Source organism: Berghia stephanieae, chromosome 3, assembly GCF_034508935.2.
Source record: "Berghia stephanieae isolate SIO BIC M18660-M18661 chromosome 3, UCSD_Bste_1.3, whole genome shotgun sequence".
NCBI lineage: Eukaryota > Metazoa > Mollusca > Gastropoda > Nudibranchia > Aeolidiidae > Berghia > Berghia stephanieae.
In genome coordinates this window covers 16,511,173-16,526,172 of record NC_088362.1, presented here as the reverse complement: position 1 = coordinate 16,526,172, position 15,000 = coordinate 16,511,173, and the positions used below count along the sequence as shown (strand labels likewise).

Sequence of the window (15,000 nt, the reverse complement as noted above, 5' to 3'; positions counted from 1 at the left end):
TGGCGTTTCGGGTTTCCCCTTTATGAACCAAACACGATAAATTAAACACTAGGGACAAATGAGATTGGCGTAGTTAAGATGATTCTCAAACCAACGAAAAATATTGTCATGTCCATTATAACAATATTAAATCAAGCCCATAATTGTCTTCGGTTACCAGACCTACAAATAGGTGCACGTTAACCCCCCCCCCCCCCCGAAGTATCTACATCTCTTCGAAAACAAATGAACCATTTGTTAGATTCTATCCCGGTTTTCATGACTCTAATGTCACCCATCATAACATTCTGATACTGTAATAATATTGGACTACATCTGATGCCGTAAATACAATTTAAAGACGTTGTGGATACATTCGAGTAAAATAAATTGAGCATAAATTGAACTTTTATATAGCGGAGTATCCACTAAACGTGCTCAAAGAGCTTTACAAGAGGGCCCTGACCAACAGCAACATTTAATATGTAGGACGGGACAGGACGCTTGTGAGGCGATATTACAATTTTTTTTGGACATAGACAACGTTGTCAACGGCCAAGTACTCATTTTACACCTGAGTACGGCGAGAGACTGTGAGTAAAGAGCCTTCTCCAAGGACTCAACTATGCGCCGAGCGAGCGAGGCTCGAACCCAGGACCTTCCGATCCGAAAGCGAGTGCCATACCACTAGACCACACATAGTTTGGAAATTTCGGGTTTAAGATTATCTGTGACCTAACGCCCCCGAAACGGTGCAAAATAGGGTGCCATGTTGTTCAGTGGCTCAGCGGTTCGGTGTATCGTCTTATCATAAAAGGCAAACAATGATAAGCATGTGGTCAGTAGCCGGATAAGAGTCAGTGTTAGTGAAAAATTCCGGTCACGACACAGTGTTCTTGGGTAAGGCATTTGACAAAAATGATCAAACTCGACTCAGGTGTGAATGAGTGCCTAGAAAGATGCAGTGGTGGATATTTAAGATGATACAAAGAGAGGGCGCTCAATACTCTTCAACAGTCGTAACGTCACTTCCTTCCTAATTACGCGTGATAACTTAGTAACACTGGCTCGAAACTATAGGAACAATGGCGGACGCTCGTATGAAATATTTCTCCGCGAGCATAAAGGGTATCCAGAGGAAAAAAAATCACATACATATTTGATCATGTTTTGACTTTTACACATTCTGATCACAAGGCATATGAGAAGTTCTAGCCAGCATGAAAAATAAAAAGTATTGATTTTCTTTGTTTAGAACCAAGATGGCCGCCGTTGCCGGGCGGCGTGTCATCAGACTATTGAATCGTATAGGCGACTGGCATTGCATAGATAGTATGCGCTTGGCTGAGAAGCTCACTACATTGCCATCCGGAAATATAATGGACCAACACACAAAACTATGTATACCTTTGAACGTTTATAGTCTGGTTAATACAGTTTAGTGAGAATTACTCATAAACGCGGATGGAAAAACAAAACAACAAAAAACAAAACAAAAAAGCAAAACAATAACAAAGACCCGAGTGATGTCAACTTCGTTCTATCTATACTATAGATAGTGTGAGCTTGCCTAAGAAACTCACAATACTGCCATCCGGAGATATAACGGACCAGCACACAAAACCATGTGTAACATTGAACCTTTAAAGTCTGGTCAATACAGTTTAGTGAGAATTATTCACAAACAGAGATATATACAAAAAAAAAAACAAAAAAAAACAAACAAAACAAACAAACAAAAAAAAACCCAAACAACAAAACAAAAACAAAACAAAACCAAAAAACAAAAAAACAAACCAATAACAAAGACCAGAGTGACATCATCTTCGTTCAATCGAGAAAGAGCCTTACCTTATATCCCCGATGCGAGGTGTTTTCCGGGTAAAAGGCTCCGAGACGTGCTTGACGTCCAGTGAGCAGATAGAACTGGCCCCTGTGAAAAGATAGAATTGGAAATGAGAAGAAATGTAAGTTGATTTGTCAATAATATTGTGTTACGTTATGCTGCAATGACACGCCGAGAGCAGTTATAATTAAATAGTGATGATGATGCTGGTGATTAAGATGATGATGATGATAGTGGTGATGACAATGAAGATAATGATGATGGTATAACAATAACAAAGTTGATGAAAAAGACATAATAATAATAATAATAATAATAATAATAATAATAATAATAATAATAATAATAATAATAATAATAAAAATAATAATAATGAGAATAATAATTATAATAATAATAATAATAATAATAATAATAATAATAATAATAATAATAAAAATTAATAACAATAATTATAATGATGATGATGATAATAATAATAATAATAATAATAATTAATAATAATAATAATAATAATAATAATAATAATAATAATAATAATAATAACAATAATAATAATTATGATGATGATGATGACGACGACGACTACGACGACGACGACGATGATGATGATGATGATGAGGATGATGATGATGATGATGGTGATGATGATGATGGTGATGATGAAGAAGCTGATAAGTGTAATAATAATAATAATAATAATAATAATAATAATAATAATAATAATAATAATAATAATAATAATAATAATAATAATAATAAAATGAAGAGGAGGAAAAGGACAAGAAGGAGGGGGGAGGAGGAATGAGGATACGGAGAAAGAAGGAAGGAAGGAAGAAGAAGAAGAAGAAGAAGAAGAAGAAGAAGAAGAAGAAGAAGAAGAAGAAGAAGAAGAAGAGGATGGGGAGGATGTAGAGAGGAGGAGGTGGAAGAGGAGGAGGAGAAGGAAGAGGGAGAACAATCCGAATAAGAAAACTAAGCAACGAGAATGAGAGCGCTAGTAGCAGACTGATGACGATAATGAGCATAATCTTCACAAAGAAGATATCTATAATCAATATAATTATACATTAGCAAGGAGGAATGATCTTTGTCCAAAATTCTCATAGGCAAACATATCTGAAATCAGGTCACGGCTGACAAAAGTTATTAACTGACGTAAATCACGAACTTTAACAGGGAAATAATGATAAAGGGAGGAGCAGGTGTGTCTATGAATAAGGATGAAGAAATGGGTATTAATTGCAGTGAAGGGATTAATTTATGATATTTTTTTTCAACCCTTGTATCTCGTAGCAATAGTTCTTTCATTATTGATACGAATGAGATGGGAGTCAATTTGTAGTATTGTGAAATTAGGGATTCGTGTTAGAACATGTCAATAAATTTACTTATTTAATTATATTATTATTATTATTATTATTATTATTATTATTATTATTATTATTATTATTATTATTATTATTATTATTATTATTATTATTATTATTAGTAGTAGTAGTAGTAGTAGTAGTAATAGTAGTAGTAGTAAGAGTAATAGTAGTAGTATTAGTAGTGGTAGTAATAGAACTGGTAGTTGTAGTAGTAGTAATAATAATAGTAGTAGTAGTAGTAGTAGTAGTAGTAGTAGTAGTAGTAGTAGTAGTAGTAGTAGTAGGGATAGAGAGTAGAGAGAAGAAGAAGAAGAGAAGAAGAAGAAGAAGAAGAAGAAGAAGAAGAAGAAGAAGAAGAGAGAGAGAAGAAGAAGAAGAAGAAGAAGAAGAGAGAAGGAGGAGGAGGAGAGGAGGAGGAGGAAGGAAGGAGGAGAGAGGAGGAGGAGGAGGAGGAGGAGAGAGGAGGAGGAGGAGGAGGAGGAGAGAGAAGGAAGAAAAGAAGAAGAAGAAGGAAGAAGAAGAGAAGAAGAAGAAGAGAGAAGAAGAAGAAAAGAAGAAGAAGAAGAAAGAAGAAGAATGAAAAGAAGAAGAAGAAGAGGTAAAAAGAGAAGGAAGAAGAAGAAGAAGAAGAAGAAGAAGAAGAATGAAGACTAGAGGAAAGAAGAAGAAAATGAATATTATTTTAGACAAACAAATTTTAATAGAAAATGAAAAGACGGTCGGATTGCATCACAGGATTAGAGCCGACGTGTTAGTAAAGCCGAGATGATAGCGCCTCGAATGTGGCTCTCAACACAACATGACAATAGGGACCATGGACCAAGTCGAACGCGTGAGGAATTTAAAACAAACTAAAGGAGATGTCTGGCATATTTCACGTCTATTTTGGTTTCGCCCTCGAATATTAATTTTAAAAAATAATTAGAGGATATGTGACATCATAATTGTCGTCGTCATCATCATCATCATCGTCGTCGTCGTTGTTGTCATCATCATCATCATCATCATCATCATCATCATCATCATCATCATCATCATCATCATCACTATCGTCGAGGTCGTGGTCGTGGTCGTGGTCGTCATCATCATTCTTGTCGTGGTCGCCGTCTTCATCATCATCATCATCATCATCATCATCATCATCATCATCATCATCATCATCATCATGATCGTAATCATCATTATCATCATCATCATCATTATCATCATCATCATCCTCATCATCATCAGTAGCAGCATTTCATCAATACAACATCATCATTATCATCAGCAGCATAATTTCATCAAAACAAAATCATCATTATCATAATCATTATCATCGTCATCATTATCACAAATAGCCATAATGATTATCACAGTGTCATTTTCCGATACAATTTTTGTTTTTATCAATCTTTAAAGGTATTGAATATTGGCGAATACTTGATTAATGAGATTTAATAAAACATTAAACTTATTAAATTCATGTATTTATTTCCAGATGACATTTTTGTACTTGATTTTTTCCGATAATCCCGATGCAAATGTAACTTTGTTTGTCACAGAAAATGTTAATAAATCATTTAATCATTTTCAAATTAACAATCAAACAGATGTGAATGATACTCGTTGTCTTGAATTAATTAAATAGTTCATTTCAAAACTTTATTTTTAGATATAAAAAACCTCCTAAAAATTCAGATTTTATACAGCGCAATATCCACTAAACATGCTCAAGGCGTTTTACAAAGGGGTCCTTGGCCAACAGCAACACTTAACATGTAGAACGAGACATGGGGGCTTTTAGGCGATATTGCAATTTTTTTCGGACAGAGACAACGTTGTTAACGGCAGGTGGTCATTTTACACCTGAGTACGGTGAGAGAATGTGAATAAAGACAACTATCCCCAAATATTGCCGTTTAAGACGGTTTGCTACAAATAGTTGAATTAATAAAGCAAGCAGTATATATGAATATTACTATTATTATTGTTATTATTATTATTATTATTATTATTATTATTATTATTATTATTATTATTATTATTATTATTATTATTATTATTATTATTATTATTATTTTTATCATTATCATTATTATTATCATCATCATCATCATCATCATCATCATCATCATCATCATCATCATCATCATCATCATCATCATCATCATCATCATCATCATCATCATCATCATCATCATCATCAGTATACAATATTCATGCTCGGAAACCGCATCTGAGGAGAACAGCGATGTGCAAATGTCTTTCCCAAGGGTGTCTCACTGAACACGATTTCGGATGCTAGCTAACCTTTTCAAAAATGTATCAGTAGCACAAATGTATGCACCATATAATTTATGAGGGAGAATGGATCGTATTTCAGTGTGTCTGGCACATAGAATACTTGATGATGACCGACCTATTGATCTAAGTACCTTATTAATTCAAACCAACGTGTACCTATTAGCAGGTCTGATAACCCAAATTGTCATGGGATCATTGTTGTAATGGAAATACTCTCAAACCAACGCAAAAATAATATTGTTCATTACAATAATGTCTAAAAATGTTTAAAATTGTATTCGGATACCAGACCTGCAAAAATATGTCCATTTAGGTTAAGGGGGTACTGTCACAATAAGGACAATTTTATTAAGTTTTATCAAAAATTATGTTTTCAATGCTTTTTCTGCAATATTAGGTGTGTCCAAGCATATTTCTAAAAACTTTTTGGAATAATTTCCACTATCGGTGTATATGAGGTGGCATTTTAGGGGTACCGCGCCTCGAAAACTTCAGATTTTGGGAACAACTTTTCTCAAAAAGTGTCTATTCAATTTCAATGAAACTTGCTATGTAGGTGTCTTTAAAACGTTATAATAATATACGATCATCTAGTCTATGATAGTGATATATACTAAATTCTACCTCAGTGTGTTCTTACCCCTTCTGTACCAACCATTTCCAAGGTTTTCCTCGAAACGCCGCCACACACATCCAACATAAAAAAATGATTTTTTTGAAACTCCAAGCCAGAAGAAATAAGTAGAACATACCATACATCATTTTGTTCATTATTTTATTTTATTTTCCCTTTTTGAATTCGTGTTCTATTGTAAAGCGCCTTAGTGCACGAATTCATGGAATTTGCGCTTTATTATTATTATTATTATTATTATTATTATTATTATTATTATTATTATTATTATTATTATTATTATTATTATTATTATTACTATTATTACTATTATTATTATCATTATCATTATTATTATTATTATTATTATTATTATTATTATTATTATTATTATTATTATATTATTATTATTATTATTATTATTATTATTTTTATTATTATTATTATTATTATTATTATTATCAATACAAGTTGTAGAACACAGCGTTAAGTTGTTATAGATGCTGTGCTCTTGGCTAAGAAACTCACAACATTGCCATCCGGAAATATAAAAATTAATGAGAGAATTGTTCGTATCATACAGAGAGAGACAATGTCCCTATCTTTGGTATGGAAATAAAAATTAAATTGGCAGTACCCAGTGAATGTAAACATAATCAAAATTTAGGTTAGAGTACAATTATTTTCATGTCAAAGCATTTAACATTAACCATTTCAAGCATTTCATTCATCTACGAGTATTCTTGAAAATTATACGTAGAAATGACAAAAACTAAAAGCTAACTTTTCTCATTATCCTAACTGTAAAATTAAACTAGCTTTTGACATCCGGTTCATTCCGGCATAATACCGTTTTGAGACGATAGGTCGCCGATATTATTATCACAGTTGTCTCGACCTCGGTCTGTCTGTCTGTCTGATTGATTCTATAATTAATGACACGTATGTGGAAGGAAATAAGTTGAAACCTACTTGGCAAAGATATGAAGTAAGATAACATTTAGTAATCTACCAAGAAACAAGGTCATATTAAATGGGTCATGAGAAATATAGGGGCTTGGAGACGTGCCAATAAAAACAGAGAATACAAATATCACAGTGTCAGAGAGCCAACCTTAATTGATCCAACTGATACGACACCCATCGTCTGGCTGAGATAGTCTGGGAAGCTCACTGGCAAGTGCGACGGCTCGCCGCCCCCTCTCTCTCTCTCTCTCTCTCTCTCTCTCTCTCTCTCTCTCTCTCTCCCAGCGAGGCGGCGGGTGCCTTATCAATTTGATCCCGCAACATTGTGTTATTTTAAAATCTATGTTTTCATCAGGGGGTCCCCGATAGCCCAGTTGATAGAGCACTCGCTTCATACGCAAAGGGACCAAGATCAATCCCGGGTGCAGTCGATAAACTATCGATGTACATGCTCATTTTTAATAATTTTTTATTTTTATTTTGAAAAGTACAAAAATCTCTAGGATTGAGTGAGTTAACTTTTTTTCTGATAAAACCTGTCAAAAAAATTTTTAAATCTCAAATATTCTACAGCATTTATATAGAGCACGATCCACTAAACATGGTCAAAGCACTCGACAAGATGTCCCAAGCCAACAGAAACAATTAACATGTAGCTCAAGACATGACGCCTGTTAGGCAATGATATTACAATTTTAGCGGACAGAACAAACACAATGCCGTTAACGGCCAGATAGGTATTCATCTTGCACCTGAGTACGGTGAGAGAATGTGAGTAAAGAGACTTTTCCAAGGACTCAACTATGCGCCGAGCGAGGCTCGAACCCAGGAACTTCCGATCCGAAAGCGAATGACATATCACTAAGACCACATAACCCCGCACGTAGATCAAATTACGTTCTACATTTACCAATATCGATTCCTCCCTCTCCCCCCCCCCCCCCCCCCCCCCCCCCCCCCCTCCATTCCCCGCTAGAACAACGGATGGATTTCGTTTGTTGCGGCCGTAAATTCTTGACATTCTTAATTAAAAATTAACTGGGACGTTCAAAGAATAAAGACATTTTCTAAACAGTCATGCACTGACAAAACACATATATCGAGGACGTCGAAAAGTCCTGGTTTGAATGGGTTTTTTCCCCCTCTTTTTCAAAAGTTGCGGTAAAATCGATCCATATTTGAAGGATTAGTTTCTAGTAATAATTTCCATAATGTCAGATTACTATTATTTTACGAACTAACACGCCGCGCACAATGATAAAAACTTAATTTTCAATTTTCAGATCAAGATCATCTCGATCAAATATCGATTTTAATACCGTTGAGTCCTTGCAAAAGGCTCTTTAACCACATTCTCTCATCGTACTCAAATGTAAAATGAGTACCTGACCAGTAACAGCGTTATTATTACTGTGGAAAATACAATTAATTGTGATTATCGCCTGACAGGCGTCATGTCTCCTCTTATAATAATATGTTTAGTGTCGCTGTTGGCTAAAGAACCCTTGTGAAATGCTTCGAGTTAATAGATTAGTGGATATAAAATCCACTTTTGGTAAAAAAAAAAAAAGCCTTTTCATCCATTCATTGCTCCATGCCTATGGAACGCACTCAGGCCTCGGACAAAGTCCTGTGAAAATATATTAGGAAATGTCTGAAGGAAGACTGAGTTGTTCCGTAAGGCTTAATTTTTAAAATGAAATAGATGTTGCTTAGATTTTATTTCTGAATTTATGTTTATTGGATCTACGTAGAGTCGTGATTTTTAATTTAATTTTTCTTTTTAAAAACTACATTTTTATTATGTAAAGCACCGCAGAGCACGAGTAACATGGATGTTTAGGCCCGATATAAATTCATTATTTATATTTATATATATTGCGCAATATAATAGCTCGTTAAAACAAGATTAACTAAAAAAAATAAAGAAACCAATGGCCTAATTATAACACGAGTAACTTCTCACCTTCAGGGCTTGTCACACTTAATCTGAACTGACGATACATTGACCTTATTAGTGCTGTCTCGATGAACAGACAGTTGTACGTGCAACGGTCATTAGAAACTGGCTTGACAATAATTGATAATTATTGTGTAATCCAATGTGAATAACGATGGGCGTGGGTAACGCTCCGGGCACCACCCTACAACCGATGAATTAATTAATTGTTCTAAGAAGAACTATTAGAAACTGGCTTGACAACAATTGATAATTGTGTAATCCACTGTGAATAACGATGGGCATAGTGACACTTGGAGCATCGTACAACCAAAAGATTTAGTGATTTAAGTACGTTTAAGCACAACTATTTCATAGTCTATTTAGATTATAAGCAATTAGCGCTTTTCCCCATTTTGGCATCCTAGTATGATAATTGTATAATCCAGCGTGAATAACGATGGGCATAAAAATTGGAACACCCTATAAGCAATAAATTAAATGCTTTAAGTCGGTACAACTATTTCAGAGCTTATTAGCATATGGACCAATCCTTTTTTCTTCATTTTGACATCCCAAAAATATGATAATTCTAAGATCTAAGAACGATGGGCGTACCACTAGGAGCACCCTCCAACCAATACATTAAGTGGTTTAAATACAACTCTATTACATAGTCTATTTATATTATAAACAATTAGTACTTTTTCCCCATTTTGGTATCCTAGTATGATAATTGAATAATCCAGCGTGAATTACAATAGGGAATGCGATTAGCGGAAGAGTAGCGTCCCTTGATTGGACGTCACCCATAGTCTGTGACGTCACCGGTGGAAAACTTATTAGAGAGAGAACGTCATGTTGGTTGTGCGCATGCGTCTCTCGTCCTCGCTTCCGGTGAAAGCGGCTTGGGACACTTCAAAACCAAATTGACGTTCTCTCTGTAAGGTGACGTCCAATCAAGGGACGCTACTCTTCCGCTATTCTCATTCCCTATAAGCGTAAAAATTGGAACACCCTATAACCAATAAATTAAATGCTTTAAGTACAACTATTTCAGAGCTTATTTAATTAGATCGCAAGCAAAAACATGGGTGTACACGATATGGACCAATCTACCTATCTACATTGAAAAATAAATCTTTTTTTTTCTTCTCATTTTGACATCCTAAAAATATGATAATTCTAGATCCAGTGTGAATAACGATGGGCGTACCTACCACTAGGAGCACCCTCCAACCAATACATTAAGGAGTTTAAGTACATACAACTCTATTACAGAGTCTATTTATATTATACGCAATAAGTTAGACCGCACGCGATGTCTAGTAACCTTCTGTACATTAAAATAAAATCATATATCCTTCCAATTTTGGCATCCTAATATATATATAAAAACCTGTATAATCCAATGTGAATAATGATGGGCGTAGTATAACACTTGGAACACCCGACCCTACAACCAATAAATTAAGTGCTTAACCTACAGTCTATTTAGATTATTTTAGGTAAAAATAAAAGCAGAGTGTACACCTTGTGGAGTAATCTGATTGCTGTACATTGAAAAAAAAAAGGTTATTTTCATTTATTTTTTTTTTTTCATTTAGGCCAGAAACTATGTATCACTCGAAGATATTATATCTATTCAGATGAACCCAACTTGCCAAAGAGACTAAAACCTGGGACTTTTTTTTAAACTTGCGTCTGGCAATTGTTCCTGCACACTTTTTCCGATCCTTATTATTTGTAAAACGAATTATCAAGTAAAAAAAACAAAGTCCCAGGATTTAGTCTCTTTGGCAAGCTGGATTCATCTGAATTGATATTTATTCTTTTACAGATCGTTATCCTACACCAGAGCCTGCTCCCTAATTTGTCACTTTAAAAAAAGAAGTAACGTACCCTGTGTAAGAAATCTCAAATTTAATACTTTTATTTTTAGCAAACCCGACGTATACTTATATGCAGGTCTGATAATCTAAATTTTTATGGGCTCACTGTTGTAATGGAAACACTCTCAAACCAACGTATCATATTATCCATTGCAACAATGTTAAATCGATCCCATATTAATTGCGTTCGGTTACAAGACCTGCATATATGTAGTACTAGGACTTATCTTGATCACTTAATATTTAAAGTAAAAGTTTTAAGACCTTTTTTAAAAATCCTTTTTTTCTTCAGTAACTGGTAGCAATAACAAAAATTCTCTAAACAGCTGTGATCTCAACACAAGTTATCCAATTATTCGAAAACAACACACTTGTTATATAAACACACCAATATTACAACGCACTAAATACACACAACCAGTTTACTTATAACAACAAGTAACAAGTAATGTCGTTATTTGATATGCTTTAAGATTTGAATATTACCCCACATCACGTCATATCAAATACCAGCACAAACAACTTTTATGCCGAAGGGGTAATTCAAGGTAAACGAATCAATAGTTATCAAAGGCAATCTTTTAGTTTTTGTGAAACTCTAACAAGCTTGAATGGTTACATGTCTGACAAAGGTAATGCTAATAAAACTGTCATTGCTATTGCCGCTCTTTTTCCCCTTTCCTCCGCCTATTCTTCTTCTTCTTCTTCTACTTCTTCTTCTTCTTCTACTACTACTACTACTACTACTACTACTACTACTACTACTACTACTACTACTACTACTACCTACCAATACCACTACTACTACTACTACTACTACTACTACTACTACTACTACTACTACTACTACTACTACTACTACTACTACATACTACTACTACTACACACTACTACTACTACTACTACTACTACTACTACTACTACTACTACTACTACTACTACTACTACTACTACTACTACTACTACTACTACTACTACTACTACTACTACTACTACTACTACTACTTCTAAAGCATTACCACTATCACTCCAAAAACGTCGTCACTATCAACGTAATATATCTACTACTTCAAATCAAAGTATCACAATAAATGCCACAACCAATTTCCACATAAACCATCATACCAAACCAAACCAATTCAAATCCACTAACATAAATTAGTCATTCCCGTCCCAGTTCTGACATCCATCCGACCAAATTATCCTGATCAACTGATTGAAATTTCGCTTCATTTCCATAGTCCCTCTCACGCTTCACCAAAACACACGCACAACACTATATAGAGCCACTCACTCAAATACACACACACACACACACACACACACACACACACACACACACATTAACACACACGCGCGCGACCATCAGCATTAACAGAGACCTTAGAGCCATCAAAGTCTGTGCACCTGAAATCGAAGGCGGAGTGTTATTGATTTAAATAACACACTTCATTCATGTGAATGATATAATATATAAAAAACACCAGAAAAAAAAACAAACAAAACAAAACAAACAACCCAGACTCAATCATTTCAAAAATATAATACCATTAACTACTCTACTTTGACAAATCGCATTACTTCAATTTCGACGCAAAGCTTCTTTTCTCCATTTGTCAATAAGATTAAAATAAAAAACATTCAACCTGTCAAGAGTTCTTAAATAAATAAAGTACAATAAAATAAACACGCACACTTATATTATAGAGCAACTCCGCCGATTAATAAAGCTCAATGGGTTTCAAAATGATTCATTTATTTCTCCCAGCAGGCCATATTATGGAAACATGTATTTCGATTTCATACAGTAGCATTCGCCTGTTAAGTGTCCTTTTTGTACTTACACTTTTACAATAACCGGCTCTGCCTGTCGACAGGTATCCATTCACACATGAGTCGAGTGGGGTAACGTGTGTAAATTGCCTTACCAAAGGACACAAATACATGATCATATTTTCCCACGATCACTGTCGGCCACTGATCACTCTTAATATAATTCCTCTTCTAATAGATAAAAAAGCAGCAAGTTCTAATGTATAAATAATATACCTCCTATATATCAATATAGTTTCTACAAATATTATTTGATCTTTATCATTTCATTCTTTTGTTTTAAGTTTCAGTTCTGTTCAGTAAACTGTTCTACGTTTTTAATTGTAATCGATCCGTAAAATGATAGGTTGAAGAAACAAAGCTGACTCGTTATAATATAATCTGGTTTTCTATTCCAGCTTAATTATAGTACTATCAATAGTAATACTAATAATAATATCAATAGTAATAATAATTATAATAATAAAAATAATAATGATAATAATAATAATAATAATAATAATAATAATAATAATAATAATAATAATAGATATAATAATAATAATAATAATAATAATAATAATAATAATAATAATAATAATAATATATAGATATATGATGATGATGATGATGATGATGATGATGATGATGATGATGATATAATAATAATAATAATAATAGTAAAATATAATAATAATATAATAATAATAATATGATAATAATAATAATAATAATATGAATAATAATAATAATAATAATATGAATGATAATAATAATAAAATAATAATAATAATATAATAAATAATAATAATAATAATAAATAATAATAATAATAATAATAATAATAATAATAATAAAATAATATAATAATAATATAATAATAATAATAATAATAATAATAATAATAATAATAATAATAATAATAATAATAATAATAATAATAATAATAATAATAATAATAATAATAATATAATAATAATATAATAATAAATAATAATAATAATAATAATAAATAAAATAATAATAATAATAATAAATAATAATAATAATAATAATAATAATAATAATAATAATAATAATAATAATAATAATAATAATAGTTTAAAAAAAAAACAAATGAAAAATACTGGGAATCATATATCCGAGACAGAGGGTTCAGTTACCTGGTGTCGATCTCGTATTCCAATAAGGGGAAATTTCCCTCTATCATAAATCTCAGAGAGGATCGTTTTCTTTCCAACTCGATAACCAATTTGTTTACAGTGTTGCACGAGGTTAGAATTGTGCGGCTATGTGGTCTAGTGGTATGACACTCGCTTTCGGATCGGAAGGTCTTGGGTTCGAGCATCAGCTCGGCGCATAGTTGAGTCCTTGGAAAAGGCTCTTTACTCATTCTCTCACCGTACTCAGGTGTAAAATGAGTACCTGGCCGTTAAATACCTTTGTCCGAAAAATTGTAATATCGCCTAACAGGCGACATGTCTTGTCCTAAATGTTAAATGTTGCTGTTGACCAGGGACACCTTGTAAAGCGCTTTGAGCACATTTAGTGGATATTGCGCTATAATATAAAGCTCAATTTTTAAATTTTTTTTTTTTAGAATTCAAGATAAGATTAGATGAGAAGGTGCTCACACTATAATATTTATGTTATGACGATCTATCGAGGACGAAAACTCATCGCTGCAATCGTATACGATCGCGAATCCGCTCGGAAGCTTCGTCACAACGTACCGTTCAACTAAATGCTCTGCGGTTTCGGGCTCTTGACCACAACGGGTACTTGTTGGACAGGTGACAAGTCCCTGAGTGACTGCTGCAGTGAGCGTGACCCTGAGATGACCGCTGCTTGTTGGTATTGCTCTATCTAACACCCCCCCCCCCCCGTGCTGCATCATACACAACTTCTCATATTTTCAAATAACCCCGCCCCCAAGGAGCTTTTAATGGCATAATATTATTCTCTAAATGTTCTCAAGACCTTTTAAAAAGGGTCCCAAACCAACAGCAACGCTTAACAAGTAGGACATGGCATTTCTTTTTCGTTCCGGTCATACCAGCTACACATGAGTTCGGTGAGAGAATTTGAGTAAATAAAGAAATTTGCGAAGTCCCAGGTTTGAGAGTTTTTGAAAAGATGATAGTCATGTTAATCGATCGATAATAAAATAACGAGATTACTGGCGAAAAATGTTAATAATTCTTTTTCCAAAGTACGACCGAACCGTCCTTGATCCCAATTTATTTTTCTGCGGCCCTTAAATTGAATTTTTAGCTTAAATTATAAAAACATCA

At 33.5% G+C, this 15,000-nt stretch overlaps 1 protein-coding gene across 9 annotated transcripts in view; it reads right to left on the bottom strand.

Annotated features, from left to right (window-relative positions):
* Positions 1-15,000, bottom strand: part of LOC144967234 (uncharacterized) — a 225,885-nt gene that overhangs the window by 98,382 nt on the left and 112,503 nt on the right. For 5 of the 9 annotated variants that reach the window (XM_078904194.1, XM_078904193.1, XM_078904195.1 and 2 more), the window contains one exon: positions 1,831-1,912. In XM_078904194.1, the coding sequence (XP_078760320.1) occupies positions 1,831-1,912 (82 nt within the window). Of the gene's footprint in view, positions 1-1,830; positions 1,913-9,029; positions 9,486-11,282; positions 11,360-12,047; positions 12,211-15,000 lie in introns of those variants that run through there. The other 4 variants (XM_078904188.1, XM_078904190.1, XM_078904189.1 and 1 more) reach the window with 4 other exon arrangements.